General features: G+C 39.9%; 1 protein-coding gene across 4 annotated transcripts in view; it reads left to right on the plus strand.

Annotated features, from left to right (window-relative positions):
- The window catches only part of MYOM1 (myomesin 1), a 736,755-nt gene that overhangs the window by 628,844 nt on the left and 94,698 nt on the right, over positions 1 to 13,213 (plus strand). For all 4 annotated transcript variants that reach the window (XM_086965593.1, XM_086965594.1, XM_086965595.1 and 1 more), the window contains one exon: positions 6,668 to 6,824. In XM_086965593.1, coding sequence (XP_086821719.1) covers positions 6,668 to 6,824 — 157 coding nt within the window. The remainder of the gene's footprint in view (positions 1 to 6,667; positions 6,825 to 13,213) is intronic.

Consider the following 13,213-nt stretch of genomic DNA (forward strand, 5'->3'; position numbering starts at 1 on the left):
CCTTCTCCTGACTCCTTTGAGTTTGTGGAAATCTGAAGAAGGCAGGGAAAGTAGAGGAAGTGACAATCCAGTAATCCGCTATTCCACGGCCTTCTTTGTGTGTACACTGACCTGTCAGTGTAGATGAGCATCCATTCTCCTACGCCTTCAAAGCGATGGAAAGAAACTGGTTTCAAACCGTCCAGTGTTAAGGACAGGGGCTTCTTCACATCAATGTAAAGGTGTTTGGGCACTCACTTTAACCCGTTTACCGCAGCCCCGATTTTTCCACAGTGCGGCACTTCCGCAAAACGGGCGGGGCCGCGTCGGCCATTGGCCGACGGCAGCACTGGGGAGGTAGTGTTGCCGTTGGCCAATGGCCGACGGCAGCAAGGAAGGGGTTAAATGTGCCTTTCCAGCAAAAGACAAACACTGCTCTTTGTCTTTCTCAGCATCATGGGTCCCTTCCAATAGAAAATGTGCACTGCAGATATTTATTAGCGATGGAACGGCTCCTCTTTATGTATCGATGGCAGGGGGACAGAATATGCGGAGCTGTGGGAACCATTCATCCATCTTTTATCTCGGGACATGCGCGAGGTGACTTGCCCAAAATATCTGCAGATTCTGCCGCTTATCCCAGTGGCGCCGCGGAGCGCAGTCCCCTAGACTCGGAGGCTTGGGAGGGGTTTGGGGGGCACCTTAGTGAGTAGGGGGGGTAGTTGAGGCTGATGCGGAGGAGGGTGGCGGGAGGGGGGGAAGGGTTGGTTTTGTTTGGTTTGTTGTGTCTGCTTTTATTTAAATGCAGTACAATGCTCTCAATGCTGGCTGTTACTCCTGGCATTGCATGCGCCCTCGCCGGGTCGCCCTCCGGGATGTAGGCCCATAGGCTGTGTTCCCTCCTCCTAGAACTTGCTCTGCCGGCCAGTGGATGTAGGCAGCTGAGCTGTGTTATGTGCCATTATACTGCTCAATAAAAACGATTGATTCTAAAATCATAACATCCAAATAAACATCTGACAAAAACGTTCAACAAGCCTACATCCCTTTGCTTCATTGCTCCACTGCACTGGGACTCATTTCTACTGCAGGCCCAGCCCCATTGCATGAGGGATCCGGTATGGTTTGCTACTAGTCCTCGTGACATATACTATGTTTTGTTGGCCCAGCCACAGAACCCTCAGTGCTAAAACCCCCTTATGTTACTGTTATCATTCTGAAGTGGACCAAAGATAAGATGTCCGTGCTTTACAAAGTCCCTAAACAGAGAAAGGAAAAAAGAAACAATCACAAACAATCCACCTGGCAAGAGGATGCTTGGTGTGGTGTAGTTACTAGGGGGCCATATGTGCAGGAGGATTGCACCACTGGAACATCACTTTTACCAACGTTCCGGTTGCGCAATACCCTGCTCCATATTTATTTGCAAAGTGGCGTTAAGCCACTTTTTGTGGTATTAACGGCGCTTTGTAAATATGGCACACGTTCACGCAGGTATTTGAGTGAAAGGGAGATGCAATGGGTGTTGCTGTGGGCGTTCCACTACAACACCCATCACTTTTTGACACTGCCCCAGATGTACAAGGACCTGTAAATCTGAGGCAGCGCCAAAAACTAACACCATGCAAAAGCAGGCATTAAATTGGAGCAACAAGGAAAAAATACTTTTGTTTCTCCTTGTTTTTGCTTTTTCTATATGTGCTGCTTTGTGCAGCACACATAGAAAGAGCAAAACACCATTAATGCTTGTTTTTGTGCAAAACGGTGTCCCTTCCTGCACATAAACAATCAATAAATAATGACGATTTGCCGCTTCAATGTGTGCAGCAGAATGCAGTATACATAGAAGCAGCAAATCGTCAGTATTTATTGATTGTTTGTGTGCCGGAAGGGACACGGTTATGCACTGAAACAATCATCTCTGCAACGCAGGCCCCCTTGCAGTATGGCACAAGTGTGTCTGTGTTGGCACTAGGCAGCTATTTTTAGCATCAGATCCAGGGAAAACACAGGGATGTGCCGTATTCTTGTATATACGGCGCATCCATGCATTTTGGAAACGGTGCAGTACAGCGCTGCAAAATTTGCCACCACGCTGTGCCATTTCCTTGTACATATATATATACCCCTATGTTTTGAGAGAAATAATGCAAAATGGTGCAAAAGGCATATGTTTGAACAAGTGAAGAGTGGAAGCCCCAGCCATTTTAAAGTGCCATAGAACAGATACTTTTTGTATGAAACCCCATAAAGCCCTTACAGCTTATCAATGTGGTACAAGTTATAACCAGCAACTTGTGGCTCGTGAATTACCAGTGCCTTACTGTTTGGCCACTAGACCGACTTGCTGCGCAAGTATACCTCAAGAAGAAACCCACTGTGTAATTTTTAGTGAGAGAGGGACTGAGTTACTTTTTAAAAAAAAACATTTCTATTGGTTTATAAAACCATAAGAGTAGAGCATAAAAAAATGCACAATAATAAAATTAGTAAAATTATTCGTGAGAGCTCAACAAAATAACAACTCATTTATTCAGTAAGGAAACGTCAACTAAACACTCATCCTAAAACTAGGCATTTATTTAAAATGCAACAAATGCCCTTAGCATCTCCTAATTGGTCAAATATAGAAGAGTACTTGTCAGTTTCAAGTGGTATTGGCTCTAGAATTGTCAGCAATTGGATGAAATGTTCCTGTTAACAGGGAAGATGAGATGATGATTGCAAGTGAAAAGAATAAGCCTTAAGTCTCTGACTCACGTTGGCAGAAACGATGCAGAATTGCCCTAACAATCCCTCCTCTTGTTGATCTTATCCAGATTTGGAATATGACTAAGCTTGCATTAGGGATGTAAGGGCCCGATTCACAGAACTAACTTAAGACAAAATCCTAAACTTACTACCATTTTGGTATTCACAGAAAGCACTTACTCATTTTGGTATTCACAGAAGTTAGGAGTCTTAACTTTAGGACTCCTAAATGCCTTCTGTGAATACCGAGAGTCCTAAAATTAGGATTTTTCTCAGTTTAGTAGTAGTAAAGTTAGGACTCCTAACTGTAGGACTCCTAAATGCCTTCTGTGAATACCGAAAGTCTTAAAATTAGGATTTTTCTCAGTTTAGTAGTAGTAAAGTTAGGACTCCTAACTTTAGGACTCCTAAATGCCTTCTGTGAATACCGAAAGTCTTAAAATTAGGATTTTTCTCAATTTAGTAGTAGTAAAGTTAAGACTCCTAACTTTAGAACTCCTAAATGCCTTCTGTGAATACCGAAAATCTTAAAATTAGGATTTTTCTCAATTTAGTAGTAGTAAAGTTAGGACTCCTAAACAGAGAAAAATACTAATTTTAAGACTTTCGGTATTCACAGAAGGCATTTAGGAGTCCTAAAGTTAGGAGTCCTAACTTTACTACTGTTAAACTGAGAAAAATCCTAATTTTAAGACTCTAGGTATTCACAGAAGGCATTTAGAAGTCCTAAAGTTAGGACTCCTAACCTCTGTGAATACCGAAATGAGAAAGTGTCTTCTGTGAATAACAAAATGAGTAAGTGCCTTCTGTGAATACGAAAATGGTAGTAAGTTTAGGATTTTGTCTTAAGTTAGTTCTGTGAATTGGGCCCAGAGTTCTGATCTACTAACGTCATTGGTATAGTGAACCAAATACACATCCTTGATCTATGCGGGTGATCAACTCCCAAGAAGACTACTACGCTACTGTCAAAATATTTTCTAAATTTACATGGTTGCCTCCTGAGTAGACAGGAAATTGTAGTGTGAGAGATTTTAGAATCCATCAAAGGTACTATTTCATAATTTGATGATAATTCATTGATGCCTCAACAGTGATAGGACTGAATCAAGTAGGGTTTTGAAGGTGACCTGAGAATGTATTAGTAGCCTATAAGAAGAGCATCTCATTGTATAGGATCAAGGGCTACCCTGGCTGATCCCTTCTAACATCTTCACAGCATGCTATCCTTTTTCTTTGGAAGATCCTTATTTGAGAATCTTGATGTAAACAATCCTAGAGGTAGTGATTATTCACTTCTTACAAGGAACATTCTTCAAAATCACCTTCAGTCGGCACAAGTGGGACTTGGCTCTCTTTATGACTGTACTTACCAGGACAGCTATAACTGAAAAACATTTTAACATAAGAAGTGAAGATAAAGGGCATATACGTGAAGCTATGCAATAAATAAATTTCCCCAGTTAATAAGAGGAGCATAGCATGCAGCTATAGAGTCAACCAAACCGCATCCAAAACTGGCAGGAATCAAGCGGTTTGGGAACAGAGCGTATTTATTGGCTGCACATGGGAGACACAGAAATATTTATATTTAACATGACACACAAAGGGAATGTTGGGAGTATAAATGAGTGCCATTAAGGTTAGAACAGACTTAAAGGACCCTGGTGCACTAAGGTGGACACGGTGGCAGACCCCGTAGGGTGTACATAAAAATAGGTGTAATTACGGTCAACATCTTTGAACATTTAAACTTTGAGGTAGCACAATTATACAAATCACAACATATTTGCGAAATGAAAAACTGAAAGTACACTTTGCACACATTAGATCCACAGGGGCACATGAAACAGAGACAAGTGTAGTAGGAGAGCCCTAAAAGCGCGCTTTAAAACGTGAGATGAACAAAACATATATATAAAATAACCCTGATACATATAAAGTAGTATAAATGAAAAATTAAAGCATATGTTGCTTATTGAAGGTTATTGATAGAATTGTTTATGTCAAAGTTAAGCGCCTCGCGATTCAAATGATTTTCGTTGTGAATGCATAATTTAGAAAAGTAGGTGCAAAGGCGTGTAGAAGTGAATTACAAGCTTGACATTTTATACAGTGATATTAGAACATCTATAGTTTATATAATGTTGTAAACAATATTTGAAAAATGAAATAAGATAGATGTGCACTTATATTAATGTGAAAAATTGCGGTACTAGCCTATTTCTGACAGCTATTTTCACAGAATAATGATTGGTGAACATTCTACATATTTGTTCTTAGAACTAATTTAATTTCATTTTATTTGACTTTGGTTTAAAGCTCATTTAATTTCAGCATGTGATGCTAACTTAAATGTTCTTTTGAAATGCTTTTCCCTAGTGCTGACTTTTCCCCTGATTTAATACAATGGTTCATTTTGTGCTAGTGAAATGTTTCTTTATTTGTTCTGTGTATGTGTTCCTCCTGACATTCCTGAATGTTTCTTCAACATTCAAACTGAAATATTCCTTTAGGAATAGAATTTCAGCTATTGCTACAAGTCGCAACTTTGTATTTCTTTTCTACCAATGTTAGGCCTGTGAGGACTCTGATATCTCTGGTTTCACATGATTAGCATGGGAGACCAAAGTGATGTTTCAACCATCTCTGGTGACTGGTGCGAATATGGGCATGTGATGGTCTTTCGATGCTGGTGTGAAGCCGAGCAACTCAACATTGCTAAAAATTCTATAAAAGCGAAAAACCCAAAGGAGGGGCCCCCTAACCCATACTTTTACTTTCCCCATGCGAGAAGATGCTATGCTGATCGATCTTTTACTTTGGACTGTTCGTCAATGCTACAATTGGTAGCTGATGGACTGAACCTTCTTTGCCGAACCATTTCTATTTTTCAATTTTCCATTATATCTTTAGCTCTATGCTATTGAACTTGCCCCTACTGAACTTTAAGTCTGAACCTTCCCCATTTTTCCGTAGGACCTGAGCTGCTAGAAATGTAAACCTTCCTTCTGCCTTAAATGATAGTGAGACTCTGTAACTCTGCAAATGGAATTTTATAACCACTCGATAAAGATTTGCCTAAATGTTTGGTGCTTTAATGCAAGTTGTGATATTCTAGACTGAAGTCCTTAAGAAATTGCTTATTTTAATACATTTTGATTCTTTAATATAATAACCTTGCCTGGGTCTATTATTAAAGCCTGTTGGTTCTTCCATTTAAACTGTGCTACTGAAAATGCTTTAAATGCATTGTAGGGAGAATCAGCGAGTTCTATTGGAACATCAGGTTTTACTTCTTTTATTCTGTGTTGCTATTGCAGAGCTTTTGGTTTGCATAATTTTAACTCGATTTAACTTCTTCAGGAAGTGGGTCTCCTAGTTGCTCTCCTTTATGTCTACAGGATGGCTCTAACAGTGGTGTATCTAAACCTGATTTCAAATTTGTGAGTTGGCTGTCAACTAATGGTCCTCATTGTACAGGTAACGTGGAGTTTGGTCACCCTAATTTCCATTCCTCCTATCGACGGAGAAAGATTCATCAGACGATCATTTCCTCTGTGGTAAATGGAAGTGCTGTAAAGTGTATAATCCTAAATTGGCCCAGTACGGTTAGAGTTGTAAAAAGAGTAAGCGTATGAATAAAAATGTTATCACACTTTATGCTGCAACAACTTCTATGGACTCAATTCCAGTAAAAATTTATCAAATTCACTTATTGTATCTTTCAAGAGTTTTGCCAGTGGGTAACCCTTCAAAATTGTACCTAATCCTAGTGTCCTCATTGTATTTTTAAGTTAGATCATGTATATTTAAATGCAATCTATACTGTGAAGGATATTTTCCAGGCAAGAACCTGTTATGTGAGGGTCAAAATATCTTCAGCATACACAGGACCTCCGGAATTGTAAATGTGCCTCTTTCTTTGCTGTCGCAGATGGTGGTGACACATGACATGGTTGACGTTGACATGTCTACATATGCTACTGAAGGCAAAGGGTACATTCTGGAAATCAAAACACCAGAGAAGAAGAAAGAAAGAGCTTCCCCAACAAGAACTCCTGTCAAAGAACAAGAGACAAAATTACGACAAGGTGTGTTTTACCATTTATGTTTATCTACATTGTCAGTAAGACAAACATTGTTTGTATAGTAAGGTTGCCTCTTTAGAAAAAAAGTAAAGTAAGGTTATTACAACGCCTTATTAGTATAGTTCGGAAACTTCATTCCAGTGGATTTAACAGCTATGCTGGCTTGCATGGTATATTGGTAGATTGTAGGAAACATGCCTTCTGCGAGTTCCACAACTATCAGGTACGCTCAGTATCAGTGGACAACAGTATGCACACTTCTTGCAACATGATAGGTCAAGAAAGGGAAAAGGAGGGTGCACAAGCAACCCTCGCTTTCACTGCTGTTCTTAAAAAGCTTTACTGGTGTTCAAAACCAACCCGTTTCACTCTAAGCATCTTGCATACTACCAAACAAACTCATCTTTATTTCCAACACAACGTTTTTACAAATGTTTCACTATGGAAAGCACATCTTAAGGCTACCCAATCTTTCTCACATCTTAGGTGAAGAAACATAATTTGACGTCTCCCTTGCAGGTTACACAAAATCGCTGGTTATTCCTTTTGCAAAATACAACTGGACAAAAGAACTGTTTTTTGTATTCACCTTACCCTGGTACAATTTCATTAGGTTGTATTATTGAATATTGACCCCAGAATATTGTGGTATAAGAATATTAAGGACAGAATATCGAGGCACAAACTATAGAAAGGTAAGCATATACAGGGAAGTATACATTTATTATTCCTAATCCCACATTTATATACCTTGGAGATATATATATATATATATATATATATATATATATATATATATATATATATATATATGATCTCAAATACTATCTTATAGACAGTGTACCAGCTACTAAAAGGGGAAAGAATACTACAAAAGCTAGAAACACAATACATTTTAGAATTCGAGCTCCAAAAATCCGGGAGGGTTAAATACCACCGAAGATCTTTACACATGTCTCTAAACAGCTCAAGACCATCAGTAGGATTACAGACAAGTAAAGAATAGAGCCACTTAGTTATCAGGATGGATGCTGCCAAAACCTTTACATTTTCCCTCTTATTTTTGCACTTCAGCAAATGGAGGTCACAGTCTACAACTATGCTGATGACCTCCAACTCATTTTTAATTTTTCCTCTCCCTCATCCGGTGTCACTGCCTTCCAGTCAGTCATGCTTTTTATCCGGGATTGGATGAATGCCAACCACCTGAAACTCAACCCGGATAAAACAGAGCTGATCTTGACTGGAGGCAGTGGTAACCCCTGGTCCCCTTCTTACTGCCCCCCCCTTGGCCCACCCCCTTCTCCCTCCTATTCTGTTAAGACTCTCGGCATCACACTCAATCATCATTTGACCCTGCACTCCCACATTAGTTCTGTAGTATCCTCCTGTTTCTTTACCCTTCGCACTATTAGGAAAGTATCTCGGTTCTTTTCCCTTTCTGCACTTAAACTAATTTTTATGGCCATGGTTTTATCCAAAATCGATTACGGGAACATTATTTACAACGGAGCCCCCGCCTATGCTTTCCAACGCCTCCAGCTAGTGCAGAACCAGGCAGCACACCTGGTACATGGCCTTTCCAAATTTCATCACTCATCACTCCTTCTTATTTCCCTCCATTGGCTTCCCATCAAACAAAGGGCCCTTTTCAAACTTGGCTGCCTCACTTTTCAAACTCGGATGGGCACGGCTCCCGCATTCATCAACTCCGCCATTACTAACTATCGCCCTTCCAGAGATCTTCGCTCATCCACCAAATCCTTACTAGTCATCCCCCGTTTCAAGAAATCTAGATCGGGAGGCCAGAAATTCATGGTTCTTGCGCCCACTTTCTGGAACACCCTTCCGCCCCACATCAGACTCTCTTCCTCCTACATGGAGTTTCGCAGAGCTCTCAAGACCTTTCTGTTTCAGTAGGCTTTCGACCTATAATCCTCCCTTTTCCTTATGCCCAGGCTCCTCCACTAGCGCCATGAAACTGCATTGTGTACGTGCGCTTTATACATTTTCAAAAATTCAAATTCAAATTCAAAAGCCAAACGGCAACAAAAGTCAGCAGAATAGAAAATAATTTAACATTTTTTATTGTTATCTTTTTTTTTATATATATACACTCAGTAACAAATTTGCACCAGCACTTTCAAATATATTTGCACGAATTTCACTTTGATGGTTATATGTCTACACAGACTCTATTGCCTAAACCTTTTATAATCTGGCGGGTTATAACAAGGTGTCAAGGTTAGACTAGTACTGTATCTCATGTGTAATTTGCACAGGAAATAGGTATGTTCATGCAATTTAATCTTTGGTTTTATAACTTTTAGATTAAGGTTTTTATTGTAAAATCGCATCAAAGTATTTCCATTTTAAATGTCAAATAATACCTCCAGGGAGAAAGACAATCTCATAGTTGAAAATTTCCATGGAAATCACTATTTCTAAACAGTACTGTCAGTATGCACACTTTGCACATATTTATGAAAGTTTTATAGATATATCTTTTTTACCTAATATGTTTTTAACCCGTTGAAAAGTTTAATGAAATGAATTATGCTTTAAGGGCGAGAAGACAAAGGTGATTGAGTACTCAGTAAGCCTGCTGTTCTGGCAAAATCAGCAGTTTGGTATTTATACTATAACTCAGAGACTGACCTGTGAACTGGAACAGTTTTAAATGAAATATCAATGATATGTTAAACAGACTATAAGGTCTAAACTGTGTTTACATATAAGTATGACTGACACGTTATTTGTTTACATATGCACTGTCACTTTAAACACAGATGGGGGGAAAAATGGTATAAAAAGATCCGTTGACTATACAGCGCGTCATGTGATCAAGGCGGGAGCCGAAACGCGTATTGGCCCGCATACTGATGGGAGAATAAAAACAATTATTCAGCACCTTATATGTGGTCAATGCTCCATTCATCCTGATCGAAGTGCCAGTGGCAGCGGCAAGTGGAGTGCTCAAGATATATATATATATATATATATATATATATATATATATATATATATATATATATATATATATATATATATACCTCAAAATGTTTTCAGTCTAGCCCTATTTCGTCTTCTATTTTCTATCTGCCCGTAATTATTTCTGACGACCAATTACTGTTTTCATCCCAGCTCCGACTTTAATCTCCCTCTTAGCTACTTTTTACTAGTTTCAGGTGGCCTCTGATTGCTTTCAGTCCATACCCTAGTATTTTCAGCTTATCCCACTATGTAGTCTGCATCTGTCAGTTTACAAGAGAGGTCTTCAAACGTTTTCCTGCAGAGCCCCCTGTTCAAAATAACTTGGTGAGAACTACCTAAAATAACTTTTTTTTTTCAAATAGTTATTATGGAAAACACTATGTATTGTGAGCATGCTAAAATATTGTATAGTGGGACTTTGGGTGTGTCTGAGACTCATATCCAGTAGTGTTTTTTTAATGTATCCCAATAAATGTAGGCAGTGTACTGCATTGCTACATTTTGTATCTCTGACCAAATGTTCTTCAGCATGAAACGGATGTGTGATCCATTGTTCATTGAGGGGCTAAGATTCACAGACCTATTTTCCACAGCAAAAAACTATTTGCAGTTGCTTTTAGGATTTAGTTAGACTGTTTTAGTATTCAATTCATATATTTGTTGCACTTGGGCAAGCAAATTGTACTTTTCGCGTCGAAATGAAACTTGTAAAGAGACTATTCCGACCCTGATATAAAAACACTTCAGAAAGTTAGTGGAAAGTGACACTGCAAAAATGTACATTGAGATGCACCATTTTGTTCCACTTATCTGAAGTAGCCGGTGCTGCACTTCAGCAGCAAAAATGATTTTTTGTGTTTTTTGCCTAAGTATGGGGCCTGTGCAAAAATGTTTCATTTCATTTTTTTTGATAATGTTTGTTTATTCGTTTTTTTTTAAATGACAGTCGACGTAGTGTGCACGCTGATGCATAAACTATATCCCAGCATCTATCTCTTATCCCCAGTGCCTAATTTGAGCCGGTGGTTTCCAGTGGGGGTCACCGGCAGTAATTTTTTAAGGACCGGCACCTATTTTCTGAATCAGACATTTAAAGAGCGCAGTACAGGGAAAGACACACAGGGGCATATTTATCAAGGGTTTGCATTGCGTTTGCACCACGCAATGGCGTGCATGCATAACGCAAATCCTAAAATTTGATTTATCAAGCCACTTTGTGTGGCCCTAAGTGGCTTAATAAATCAGGATTAACGTAACATAGTGCAAATTGCTGCGTTGTGTTACTCTGCACTGGGAAGACATTTCTTGGGCGTTACATGGGTGTTCACATGCAACTCCCATGGATTTTGATGCATTCCTAGATTAACCCTTACTGGTAGATCTCAGAATGCGCCAAAAAGCTACACCTTCCCGGGTGAAGCGTAATGAGGAGAAATATCTTTATTTCTCCTCGTTACTTCCTCATTCTTCATGTGCTGCATTCTGCCCTACCACCTTGGGGTCCAAAGGTACTGAGAGACCCACAAACAGTATTTTTCATTTTCAATGTTTATTAATCTGGAAAAATGCCTTACTGGCGAAAAAAAAACTATTTTTAAAACAACTTTTAAAAACATCAACCATAACATGTATTTCATTAACCCCTTTGGTGCTGCGGAGGGACCCTGGCCGTCCCAAGTCACAGTTGGCGTGTGCGGAGGGCGGCCGGGGGCCGGGGGGCGTCCAAATCTCGCCCACTCGTTAATTTGCCCGCACTGCGGGAGAATTAGCGAAGCGCGCAAGGGGTTAATTGAAAAACGCAGGTATAATAATACAATCATAATAATAATGATTACATACACAAACGGCACGCAAAGTGGACATTTTCTCTCATGAGACAATTTTGAATGGCGTTTTGAAATTGCCTGTCCGCATTAGCAGTTAAGTTAAATATACCCAATCTGATTTCCAAAAACTGAATCCTTATTTGTGTTTGCTTCATTGAAACTAAAGTGGACAGTCTTATGTAGTTTGCAATTAGTGCATATCCCTCAGCTTATGGCATTACCTGCTTTCCCAAAGCCCTCGTATTTAGGGCCAGATTTGCCACTTACTCACGCAGCGCGGTGCAGTGCAGCAGCCGCAAATGCTGCGCTGCGTGAAAAGAGTGGAGGAGAGCTCCATATTTACAGAAAGATGGCACGCTCCTACCCTTTCTCTAGTGCCGGCGCTGAAATCAGCTGCTGTGTGCCGCGGAGACACCTTTGCGCCATAGTGCAAGGGTGTCGCCATGAGTCTAGCATGCGTTTTGTACTGGAAGGGTACCCTTCCAGTACAAAGTACTATGCATAGACTGCCTTTAACCATTTTCCCTCTTCTTATGTGTGCTGTACAGTGCAGCACGCATGCAAAGTCGGAGAAGGAAGGAGAAATTAGAGCATTTCTCCTTCCTTCCACCTACTTTAAAAGAGTGCAGTTTTCTGACGCTAAATCCAGTCTACTTTATCTAGTAAATGGGATTTAGCGTCAGAAACCTTGGGTGGCTGCATGGGAACGCACGCCCATGCTATACCCATGGTATGCGTCCTTGGCGCTAAGTTAAGTAATGCAAAGCAGCGGTATGCGCTGCTTTGCGGTATTTTCACATTGTTTCCAGTGCTAAACAAGTTTAGCGCTGGAAAGTAAATCGGAAAGATGATTTTGCATCGATTTGCATCACTTTTGTGACCCTAACACAGCGTAAAATCTTAGTAAATCTCCCCCATAGTTGTCTTTTCTCAATGTTAGTTGGAGTCGATAACACGTAAGCAGTTTGAATGTAAAGGCCTTCTTTGCTTAGCTTTTATTCGTGGCTCAACACAAATAACACTTGCATAAAAATGCTCGCTGAATTCAGGAGTTTCACTCCGCAAGCACTCCTCGTGTCAAACTACTGTTACTGTGCATGTTTGAGAGAATTACGTGACGTCTCAGACGTCTTCCTACATAGTGAAACTACAGATGTTGATTTTGTGCTGCAGCTATACAGCACTAGTCATTGAAAAAAGAAATGGAGTGAAATAGCACATTCATACACATATGTAACATGATGCTAAATAGTAGCGCCCAAACACTTTACCTCATCGGATAATTCCTTCTTGTGTCAAACTTTGGCAGGGAGAGGACCTTGCAATAATTCAACAGTTCGTATTTCGAGTCAATGACTCTTCCAACCGTTCAACGAATTTACAAAGATTCGTGCAACCACAAGTCATATTTGTACTTACCTGATGGATTTTCCATATTTTTCTCAATCATTATGAACCACTTTGCTGCACATGCAGAGGAGACATGCACAGCTATGCTGTCTGTGGTACAAAAAGGCAGATATGAGCTCCCCAGGCTGTCCACGGGAATCAAGAAGAGCTCTATTTGTACTC

This window comes from Lissotriton vulgaris, chromosome 4_1 (genome assembly GCF_964263255.1).
Source record: "Lissotriton vulgaris chromosome 4_1, aLisVul1.2, whole genome shotgun sequence".
Taxonomy (NCBI): domain Eukaryota; kingdom Metazoa; phylum Chordata; class Amphibia; order Caudata; family Salamandridae; genus Lissotriton; species Lissotriton vulgaris.